This window comes from Chinchilla lanigera, unplaced genomic scaffold, assembly GCF_000276665.1.
Source record: "Chinchilla lanigera isolate Chin_1 unplaced genomic scaffold, ChiLan1.0 scaffold00094, whole genome shotgun sequence".
In the NCBI taxonomy this organism is placed as follows: Eukaryota; Metazoa; Chordata; class Mammalia; order Rodentia; family Chinchillidae; genus Chinchilla; species Chinchilla lanigera.
In genome coordinates, this window is record NW_004955495.1 from 5,702,364 (window position 1) to 5,713,066 (window position 10,703).

Here is a 10,703-nt window from a genome sequence, read left to right on the forward strand (position 1 = left end):
TTTTTTTTTTTTTTTTTGGTCTTTTTGAGACAGGGTCTCACTGTGTAGTTCAGGCTGGCCTTGAACTCACTTTCTAGCCTAGGACGGCCTCAAACTCTCAGCAGTTCCCCTGCCTCAGCCTCTCAAGTGCTGGGATTACAGGTGTGTGCCACTATGCCTGGTTTCTGGATGATTTTTATTTTGAGAGGGCCTCACTAAGAGGCCCAGGCTGACCTCGAATTTGTCATCCTCCTGCCTCAGCCTCTGGAGTAGCTGAGAATACAGCAGGTGATCCACTTTCACTAGAGCCTCACGGGGCTGCGAGACTGAGAATGAACAGAAGTGGGGCGCAGGAGAGGAAATGGCGTTTCTGTTTATTTTTTGCTGTACTCGGTGCAGAACCAAAGGACTCTGGCATGCGAAGCACGGGCTCACCGCTGAGCCCTACCCCACCTACAGATGGCAGCTTTAAAAGATTAAAATATAATTCCTATACCATCCATAATTCTTTTCCAGTGTTGAAGGTTGAATCCAGGGCCTCTGCACGAGCTATATCTGCAGCCCTCTTTATTTTTTGAGACAGGGTCCAAGTCACTAAGTTTCCAGGCTGGGCTGGAACTTTTGGTTGTCCTGTCTCAGCCCCCGAGTGCTGGGATTACAGGCGTGCACCGCCACGCCCATGTGAGTTATTCCGTAATGTGCACACGTGAGTGGACTTCAGCGCACCACAGCGCACCACCACCCAAAGCAGGCCTGGTCCCCGTGAGCGGCACCCGTCGGCCCCCAGCCCGGCGCCCACGAGTGCGCTTCCTGTCTCTGGCTTCGCCTGTCCTGGGCGCTTCCTGTCCAGGGAGCCCACGCTGTGCGTCCTCTGTGTCTGGCGTCTCACTGAGCGCGTCGTCCCCAAGGTTCGTCCACGCCGCGGCGGGCGTCAGAGCCTCGCTCCCGTCCTGCTGAGTGACGTTCTAGGGTCATCTCTGCTTTTCCTTTTTCCTAAACGGCTCAGAGATTTCACTCTCTGCACGCTCCACAGCAGTCACCCCCCGCCCTGCCCCTAGCAACCAGGAATCCACTTCCTGTCTCCGCGGACCTTTTGTATCCATGGAGCCACACAGCATGTGAGCTTTTGCGACTTGCTCATAGGTGGCAGTTTAAATTCTGTAACTAGCTGAGTCACCAAGGGGAGCCAGGCCCTTCTAAGATGGCAGCAGTAAGGAGAACCAAAAGCTGGGCGCCACGGCGCTGCCTCTCAGCCCAGCCACTCCCGAGGTGGCGCGGGGGTGGACTGCCTGTATGAGTCCAGCGTGGGCAACTTAGACAGACCTTGTCTCAAAGTTTAAAAAGAGGGACTGGGGATTTAGCTCAGCGGCAAAGTGCCTGCCTGGCAAGCGCAAGGTCGTGAGTTCGGTTCCCGGTACCGAACAACCAAAGTTTAAAAAGAAAAAATTTTTGGTTGTTTTGACACCGGGTCTCATTCTAGTCCAGGCTGGTCTTGAACTCTATGTAACCCAGGCTGGCCTCAAACTCAGTGGTTCTCCTGCCTCAACCTATAAGCAAGTCACAAAAGCTCACATACTGTGTGATCCCATGGAGACAGGCAATGGATTCCTGGTTGGAGGGGGCGCTGGGAAGGGGCGGGGGTGACTGATGTGGAGCGTGCAGGTAACGAGTGCTAGGATGACAGGAACGTGCCACCATGCTGGGCAAAATAATTTTTTTTTCCTAAATACAAGGGCTAGGGCATAGCTCAGTGCAAAGGCCCCAGATTCAATCCCCAGCACACCGCCCCCCCACCTTAGCAGACAGGCCAGCCCGCAATGGGAGAGGTGCCTGCAGAGACAGGGATCTTACCAGAGGGAGGCAGCCATCGCCCCGCCCCGCACTGCTGACCGCCCCAGGGCTGAGAGGGGGGACCTCTGGGGACACCCCCGGGCTGGGAGGGTGGAAGCCAGGGTGCAGAGCCCACAGGGAGACTGCGAGGGGTAAGAGTGGGCAGAGACAACTGCTGCAGAGCTGGCTGTGAATGAGAAACAGGGACATGTAACCAGGCAGGTGGCAGATGCTCGTCATCTCAGCAGCCTGGGAGGCTGAGGCGGGGGGATCACAAGCTGGACTCCAGCCTGGGCAACTTAGCGAGATCCTATCTCAAAAATTTTTTTAAAAAGAAGGGGTGAGATAGGAGCAGTTTCCATCAGCATCCAGCATGTGGTTGGAGACCCCAGGCAGACAGGGCAGAGCTGTCCCCAGGATAGATGGCAGAATCAAAGCCACCCCTAGATGTCCAGGTCATCCTCCCTGGAAGCCATGATATCACTATGGCAGGACAGCTCTGTGGCTACGAAGATGCGAAGGGTCCTGAGACAGGAAGTTACCCCGGGTTATCTGGGGGGCTGGGAGGTCAGAGGGCAACCCTGGACAGAGACTGGAATGATGGGGCCATGCAGCAAGGGGCCTCCACCTAGGAGGGGCAGGGGCAGGAAGAACTGGCCCTGCCCACACCTTGACTAGATCTGGTTGATTTGTGTGGTGCTGGGGACAGAGCCCTGGGCCTTCCCACTGAGCTACATCCCTGGCCCTTGTACTTTTCACTTGGACACAGATTCTTGTTAGAATCTCCAAGTTGCCTGGGAGGAGCTGGAATTGCGATCCTCCTGCCTCAGCTTCCTAGAGTAAGGGAATGACAGTTGTGTGCCTCTGCTAACTTTTTTTTTTGGTACCAGGACTTGAACTCTTGACCTTGCACTTGCCAGGCGGGTGCTTATGCTGCTGAGCTATATCCCTGGCCCAGGTGTGTGCCTCTGAATGAGACCACACTAGTAGCCTCGAGTCTGGGGGGAAAATCAAACCTTCACAGGCAAGCAGGTTCCAGGTGGCTGAACCCACATCCCCGCCCCACCCAGGGCCCGGGAGGACACAGCACCCCCTAAGCTTGAACCTACCTTTCTCCCCTTGGTCGTCCATTCAAAGCGCCCGTCCCCTGGTGCAGCCCCTGCGTACACCGCAGCCCTGCAGATGCAGGCGCTGTCCTGAGAGCAGGAAGGGGACAGGAAGCAGTGGAGGATGTGAGGTTTCTGGCAGGGACAGTTTCAAGGTCAGGAACTGGGGGCAGTGGCCTGGGCCAGGGCAGCTGTGGGCCCCTGGGCGCAGACTCTTTCTTAGCCTCAGTTTACTCACCTGTAAGCCACTGAGGAAGGGCCCCCCTGCTGGGCTGGGCTTCAGCTCAGGGGCAAGCACTTGCCTGGCACGACCTTGGTGCTAGGAATCAGGGTTCCCTCTGAAACCTCCGGATTTTTCTTGATGTTTATTTATTTGGTGGTAGTGGGGATTGAAACTGGGGCCTTTGCACTGAGCTCCATGCCCAGCCCTTTTTATTTTGGGTCTTACTAAATTGCTAGGATTGATAGGGTCTTACGAAATTGCTCAGACTGGACTTGAACTTGTGATCCTCCTGCCTCATCTCCTGAGTGCTTCAATGACAGGCATGCACCACCATGTCCAGTCCTGATTATTTATTTACTGGTTTTTTGGAGACAGGGTCTCGCTAAGTAGTTCAGGCTTGCCTTGAACTTACTACGTAGCCCAGGCTGACAGGCTGACCTCTGACTGGTGATCATCCTGCCTCAGCCTCCCAAGTACTAGGATGATGGGTATGTGCCACCAGGCCTGATTTTTAAAATACTGTCAACCGATTCTCTTTGTTTTTTTGTCTTTTTGAGATAGGGTCTCACTATGCAGTTCAAGCTGGCCTTGAACTCACTTATGTAGCCCCGGTTGGCCTCAAACTCGCAATGATCCTCCTGCCTCAGCCTCCCGTCAAATAATTCTCAGATGTGAGAACGAAACAGAACACAGAAACTGTGAGGAAAGCTAACCTTAACCCCTGAGCCACAGCCTTTCCCTGCCATGGGCTTGGGCTCTCTGACAATGAGGACCTGGGAGGGAGGAAGCACTAGGCAGGAAGGTGGGCCATGTACTGGTTGTCACTGGGCCTGAGGCTGTGGGCTATGGGTAGCTTTGGGGTCTGAATATTTATTTTGGAGACAAAGGGGCACATCTTGTACAAACAGCACACTTTTTTTTTCCTTGAGACAGGGTCTCACTCTGTAGTGCAGCTGGTCTTGAACTTACTGTGTAGCTTGGGCTGGTCTCAAACTCATGGCAATCCTCCTGCCTCAGCCTCCAGACTGCTGGGATGACAGGTGTGCACCACCACGCCCTGCCTTCACATCTTCTAGATTAGATCTTAGAGGGCAAAAAAGTAGCAAGACTCCTTGATATAATTTGTTTACGTGGTCACTGAGCTCCTGGGGATATGAAGGTCCACAGGATGGAAAGGCCTCATGGGGAATGTCCTGGGTCTCACCCCAGGGTACTTTCCACTGGGGCTCACTCACTCGCTTCCAAGGGACAGTTCAGAACTTGAGGGAAGACTCCTAAAGACGTTTGTGTGTCTAGGGCGAGAGGCAGGGGATAAAATGTCTTAGAGAGCATCAGGAAAAAAGATGATGGGTCACTCTGCCTTCACCTCAGGTATTTGGGAGGCTGAGGCAGGAGGATCCCCACAGTCTGAGGCCAGCCTGGGCTACTGAGACCTGTTTCAAAAATCCAAATAAATAAACAACAAACAAACAAAGTCCAAATAAATAACAAGCAGGTCGCCTGTCTTCCGTGGCCACTGGAGAACCCCGTGCCTGTGTTCAGACCCCGGAAACCCATGCAACGCTGAGGCCCGCAGGGGCGCTGCGCCGACGGCCAGGGACCCGGTGGTCAGGCGCGCTCTCACGCTGATGTGGCCACAAAAGACGCTCATCTGGGAGACGGTTTTCAAGCTGGCTTTATTGGCGGCAAATCCCATCTCAGTCGCTTTCCAGGGATGCGCGGGGGACGCACCGGTACGGCTGTCGTCGGTGCTTCCGTCACAAGAGCTTTATACCCGAAGCCCGTGTACGCTGCTTTCTGGGGTGCTGGGGTGGAGCCTGCGGCCTGGCGCATGCCGGGCGGGCGCTCCCCACGGAGCCTCACCCCGGGCCGCGTGGCACCTGCTATGCTTTCAACTGATTCTTCTTCCTCTTACCTTGAGAGCTTTACGTGAGTGCCCGTACAGGCGCGGACCTGCAGGGCCTGCTGCCCGCTGGAGAGGAGACCGCCCTGGGTCCCAGCGCCCTGCGCAGTGACAGCAGGGCTTTGCCGCCTCCCTCACCAGGCAGCAGCAGCTTCAAGGCCAGCTGGAGGTCACCTCCACCCCAGACTCCCTGGGGACAGAGCCCGGGGGCCAGCTGCGGGGGACACTCCGCCATGGTGCCAACGTCACCAGGCTCCTGGGCTTCCCTGCCATCCCGTGCAAGGGGCACAGTGTGCGGGACAGAGAGGCAGCTCCGAGGTGGCCCCACGGGTCAGGCGCCAGGGCATCCGCAGGATGGGACTGCTGGGAGGGCGCGAGGGAGAGCAGGGGCGGTGCCCAGTGACAGCGCCTCCAACAGGACAAGCTCCACACTGCGAGGCCGGGAACAGCAGGGCGGAGGCCAGCAGCCCAGCCCTTGCCTGCTGCCTCCAGGGGTGGAAACGCCAGGCCCAGCACAGGCGCCCCGGTGGACGGGAAAAAGAAGCCCGATGCCCAGCACAGGGCTCTCGTGAGCAGGCTCAGCAGACACGAACCCACCAACCCTAGATGTGGCCGATGACATTCAGAGTGAAGAAGCCGCTGGCAGCTAGGCACAGTGGTGTGTGCCGTCATCCCAGCACTCTGGGAGGCTGAGGCAGGAGGATCCCAAGTTCAAACCCAGCCTGGGCAAATTAGCAAGACTCTGTCTCAAAAAATTAAAAAGAAGCCACTGGCTTTCTAAAACATTCCACCCAAGGGCCTTCAGATGTTGGGGTTTGCTTTGCTCCTGGGGAGCAGACCCTCCAAGGGGCAGACCTCACGCAACAGAAGTGACGTTCAGAGACACCCGCTGCTGCAGAATGAGGCGAGGCAAAGTCTCCACTCATCTAACAGGGGCAAGGAAAGGAAGCGGAACGCAGTGATTGTCAAATGCAGCTGGAAGCGATGTGGCTGGGACACTGACCAGGTGGGAGCCCTGCCAGGAGCAAGACATCCTCCACATACAGCATCTCAGTCCCCACACATCTGCCCAAAGGCTTCCAGCTGCAGGGATCCAGCAACCTCAAAATAACATATTGAGACAAGCTTAGCAGCCCACAGCGGGCAGAGGAAGTCAGCTTCCAGAGGAGCAGACACCCTGGACACCTCGCACTTGCTTTAAGAAAAGGGAAGCAGGGCCAGGCATGGTGCACACACCTATAATGCCAGCATTCTGGGAGGCTGAGGCAGGAGGACACCAAGTTCCAGCCCACGCTGGGCAACTGAGTGACTTAGTGAGACCCCGTCTCAAAAGAAAAATGCAAAACGGCTGGGGATGGAGCTCAGTGCAAAGGCTGTGGGTTCAGTCCTCAGTACCACTGAAAAAACCCAAGGAACACAGAAAGGGAAAGGGAAGCAAGCCAGTGGCACACACCTGTTGTCCCAGCTACTTGGGAGGCCGAGGCAGGAGGATCACAAGTTTAAGTCTTGCCTGCAGTCTGAGTTAGCTGGCATTACCTGGTCAGGTGACCACGCCCCCTCGCCCGCCTGTACAGCCCGAGCCATGATGGACACTGAAACTGGCACACGGGGTCCTCAGACCTCTTGAAGGTGACCAAGGCTGAAGGACAAAGAGACACGTCCTGCAGCTGAAGTACTGTGGGGCCCTTAAATGACCCCAAGCTGTCTGTGGGTGCGGCCGGTTCCACAAGCTCTGAGGCTGCTCTGTTAGCACCAGAGGCTTCCACCAGCAAGGGCCTGGGGGCTCCCAGAAGTGAGGAGACCCTGCTGCCCCAGTTCCCACCCCATCTGGGGATGACGGGAGGGACCGGCTGCCTGTGGCCATGTGCAGTCTGGCATGGGGAGTTTCTGGAAGTCTCAATTCCACATAAATAATGTGAAGAGGAAGTGCTTAAAGCAGAGGGACACCCCCCCTGTACTTTCCTCCTTCTCCCAGGTCGACCCAGGTGTTTATCCAGATTGAGGGCTGTTGTCCCCTCACTTCAGTGCCCAAGAAGAACCCCAATGACACCCATGGTGGAAGGTCATCTGCCAAGGTCATTTGAAAATGCTTTTGAGATTACAGGTGTATAGTGCCGCACACCTGTAATCCCAGCTCTCAGGAGGCTGAGTCAGGAGGACCCCTCGAGTGCAAGACCAGCCTGGGCTACATAGTGAATTCCAGCCCAGCCTGGGCAACTTGGTGACTCAAGAGAGATCCTGTTTCAAAAGAAAAACATGGGGATGGAGCTCAGTGCAAAGGGCCTGGGTTCAATCTCCAGTGGCTCAAAAGACAAAAAAAAGGCAGAGGCAAAGCGGCCAAGTATGTCATCCTGGTAGGAACAACTCTTGGCAGAGACACTTGCACCCCAGACACAGGCGCCCGGCACAGCCACATCGCGCTTCTGCTGTCCGCACCGCCAGCACCAAATCCCGTTCCCTCAGCACGGTCAGCTTCGCAACCCAAATCCGCCTTCCCATCTAATTAATGCTGCCTGATTCAATTCTCCATGTGAGGTTAGCTCTGAATTCGGAATACCTGCACCACTCAATAGAGGATTCTGAGAGTCACATAACCACACAAAATAAAATAAATGAAAACCGACATTCTCAACAGGTAGTTGCAAACTTTTCTTCTGCCTTCAAGAGTATATAGCCGACTGGGCGTGACGGCGCACACTTGTAATCCCAGCACTCAGGAGGCTGAGGCAAGAGGATCACTGTGAGTTCGAGGTCAGCCTGGGCTACGTAGTGAGTTTGAGGCCAGCCTGAACTACATAGCAAGACCCCATGTCTCAAAAAGACCAACCAAACACAAAAACAACCAAACCAAAAACAGAAAAGAAAAAAAAAGTATATGACCATGCAGTTCTTACTGACCAACAATTAAAAAGCTGTGCAGGGGGTTGGGCGTGGTGGTGGCAGCCAGTAATCCCAGTTCTTGGAGACTGGGGCAGGAGGACCGCAAGTTTAAGGCTAGCCTGGACAACAACAGGACCTTATCTCAAAACAAAATATAAAAAAGAGCTGAGGATGCAGCTCAGCAGTACAACTGCCTGGCTGGCAAGCACAGGTCCTGAGTTCGATTCCTGGTACCAGGAAGAAAAAATTAAAAAGGCTGGGAATGTAGTTGAGTGGCAGAATGTTTGCCTGGTATGTGTAAGGTACTGGGTTCCATCCCCAGCACCACACAAACAAAAGCCCTGTTGTGATCCCAATCCTATTTTTATATGACCATGAAAGGAATAGTTCACCCAGGGCTGGGGTTATCTATTTTACAAGCAAAGAAAATCAACTCAGAACACCCAAGTTTCCAGGCATGGTGGCTCACGCCTGCCACCCTAGCTACTCAAGAGGTTGAGGCAGAATGATCCTAAATTCAAGCCAAGCCTGGGCAACTAGCAAGATCCTGCCTGAAAATAAAATAATGAAAGCTGGGACTATAGCTCAATGGTGAGCACTGGTTTAGCATGCATGAGCCCCTGGGTTCCATCTTTTGGCTCTCAGCTCTTTTCACTTTTCAGACACGGCCTTGCTAAATTGTCCAGCCTGGCTTTGAACTTTCGATACTCCTGCTTCAGCCTCCTGAATAGCTGGAATGACAGGTGTGAGCCACTACACCTGAATGGAAGGAAATCTTAATGCCTTAATATTCAATGGTTTGTCCACAAGGCACTGAAAGAGGCACTGGAGGCAGAAAGGAAAAGGCTAGCAGTGGGCGGGCAGGGGGCAGAGTGTTGCCAAGCAACCAGCGGAGCCCGAGTCTGCACCTGGCCCTGGCCATCCCAATGTCACTGAGGAGGATGGGAACAGGGAAGAAGAATGAAGCACTCCACTCCGTCCAGGGAAACAGCAGCTTTGTGCCGAGCCTTCTTCCTGAGAGCACAAGCACAACATCCAAGGAACCCCTGAGGGTGCCCCTTAGGAGCCCACCTGTCTCCCACACTTCCAGTTTCCACTGGCTGCTCTTGCAGTTTCTGTTAGAAGGAGCCACGCAACAGCACAAGCCCTGGGCTGCGCCCAGAACCCCGGCTCCAGCATCTACTGTCCACTCCGAGTGTCAATGAAACGTGTGCAAAGGCCCCAGGTTCTGGGGACCTTGTCTTTGAGGTGCCAAAGGGACAGTTCCCATCACCCTGCACTCGGCAGGAGCTGGGAAGCCGTCCTAAGGGTTTGCAACAGGCCGCCAGCTACACACCGGCCCAAAGATGGTCCAGAAGAACGGCAGGGGCAGTGTTCTCCCCGAGGGTGCCAGCCCTGGCTGCGAGGGGGGCTGTGGCCGTGCGGAACAAGGCAGTGTGCGTGCTCTGTGGCTTGCGGCCCCCGCCCTGCCTCTCCTTTCCCTCCCTCCGCTCTCAAACGCCTGAGTCCCCTCCCGTGTGGCTCTTGAACACCCAAACAGGCCCCTAGCCATCGCAAGGTCCCTGCTCCCGCCTCCTCCCCAGGTGCCCACCCTCCGACCGGGTCTCAGGTCTTTCTGCCAAGTCCAGCCTGCACCCAACTCTGCCCGCCCCCAGTCAGGCCCCCGATGTCTCCGCCTCCCGACTCCCCGCCCAGCCCCCCGAGGTCTCGGTGCCCCCAGTCGGGCCCAGGTCCCCGCCCTCCTGTGACCGCCAGCTCCCCTCTCGCGGCGCCCTCAGATGTCGCCGGCGCCCACCCCGGACCCCCATCCAGGCTCTGGAGCCGGGTCCTCGCGACCCCTGACGCACGCGCGGCTCGGTGTCCATGGCAACCGGAGAAAGCTGCTCCCACCCCACCCCGGTTCGCATTCCGGCCGGTTGCGACCACACCGCGGTTCCGCCGACTCCTCAGCGCGCGGCTTTCCCTGCGCCTGTTTCCGCGCGGAGGGAGGTGGAACGGGCCGTTACCTGGAATGCGCGAAGCCGGAAGACCTGCTCGCCGCCATCTTGGCGTCTTCCCCAAGCTGGTGGCCGATGACGTCACCAGTCCCGCCCCCACCGGCCCGTTCGGCCCCGCCCCGCCTTCTCTCCCAACTACTGTCTGATCAAAGCTCCGCCCCACACTAAGCCCCGCCCCTTAATCGAGCCCCGCCTTCCTTTCAACAGCTCCTGCCCCTGGTTCAATCTCGCCCTGCCCCATACCTCACCTCTCATTGGAGCCTCGCCTTCCCTTCAACCACTCAATCCTCGCCCTATTGTACGCTCCGCCCCTTGCTGGAGCCCCGCCTTACCTTCAACCAAAGGAGGTCTGTGTTCAAATTCCACCCCTTGTCACGAACTCCACCCCTTGCTCTGAACCCTGCCTTCGTTCAGAGGTGGACTCCGTAAAAGCCCCGCCCCTACCATAAACTCCGCCCCTTCTGGAGCCCGGACTTCCTTTAACCCGTCAGATGTGAAGATCTCAACTCAAGCCCTGCCCCTTACCACAAACTCGCCTTTTACTTGGAGCCCCACTCAGATATCAAATCATTCTGCCTTTTGTGTTGGTACCTGTGGAAGGAGGCACTGAGGCCCCAACCGAGCTGTTCTCTTCCACTGAGCTACCTCCTAGACTTTTTTTTTTTTTTTTTTTTTTTTGGTCTTTTTAATTTTCTATCTCCCTATGCACTTCAGGCTGGCCTTGAGCTCACTTTGTAGCTCAGGCTGGTCTCGAACTCGCAATGATTCTCCTGCCTCAGCCTCCC

The 10,703-nt window shown here is 56.0% G+C and overlaps 1 protein-coding gene across 4 annotated transcripts in view; it reads right to left on the bottom strand.

The window, feature by feature from the left end:
• Zfr2 (zinc finger RNA binding protein 2) overlaps positions 1-10,004 on the bottom strand; it is a 32,261-nt gene extending 22,257 nt beyond the window's left edge. For 2 of the 4 annotated variants that reach the window (XM_013505221.1, XM_013505218.1), the window contains exons 1-2: positions 9,928-10,004; positions 2,919-3,005 (exon numbers count right to left, since the gene is read on the bottom strand). In XM_013505221.1, coding sequence (XP_013360675.1) covers positions 2,919-2,940 — 22 coding nt within the window. In that variant the 5' untranslated portion in view covers positions 2,941-3,005; positions 9,928-10,004. The remainder of the gene's footprint in view (positions 1-2,918; positions 3,006-9,927) is intronic. The other 2 variants (XM_013505217.1, XM_013505220.1) reach the window with 2 other exon arrangements.
• Between the last annotated feature and the right edge of the window lie 699 nt (positions 10,005-10,703).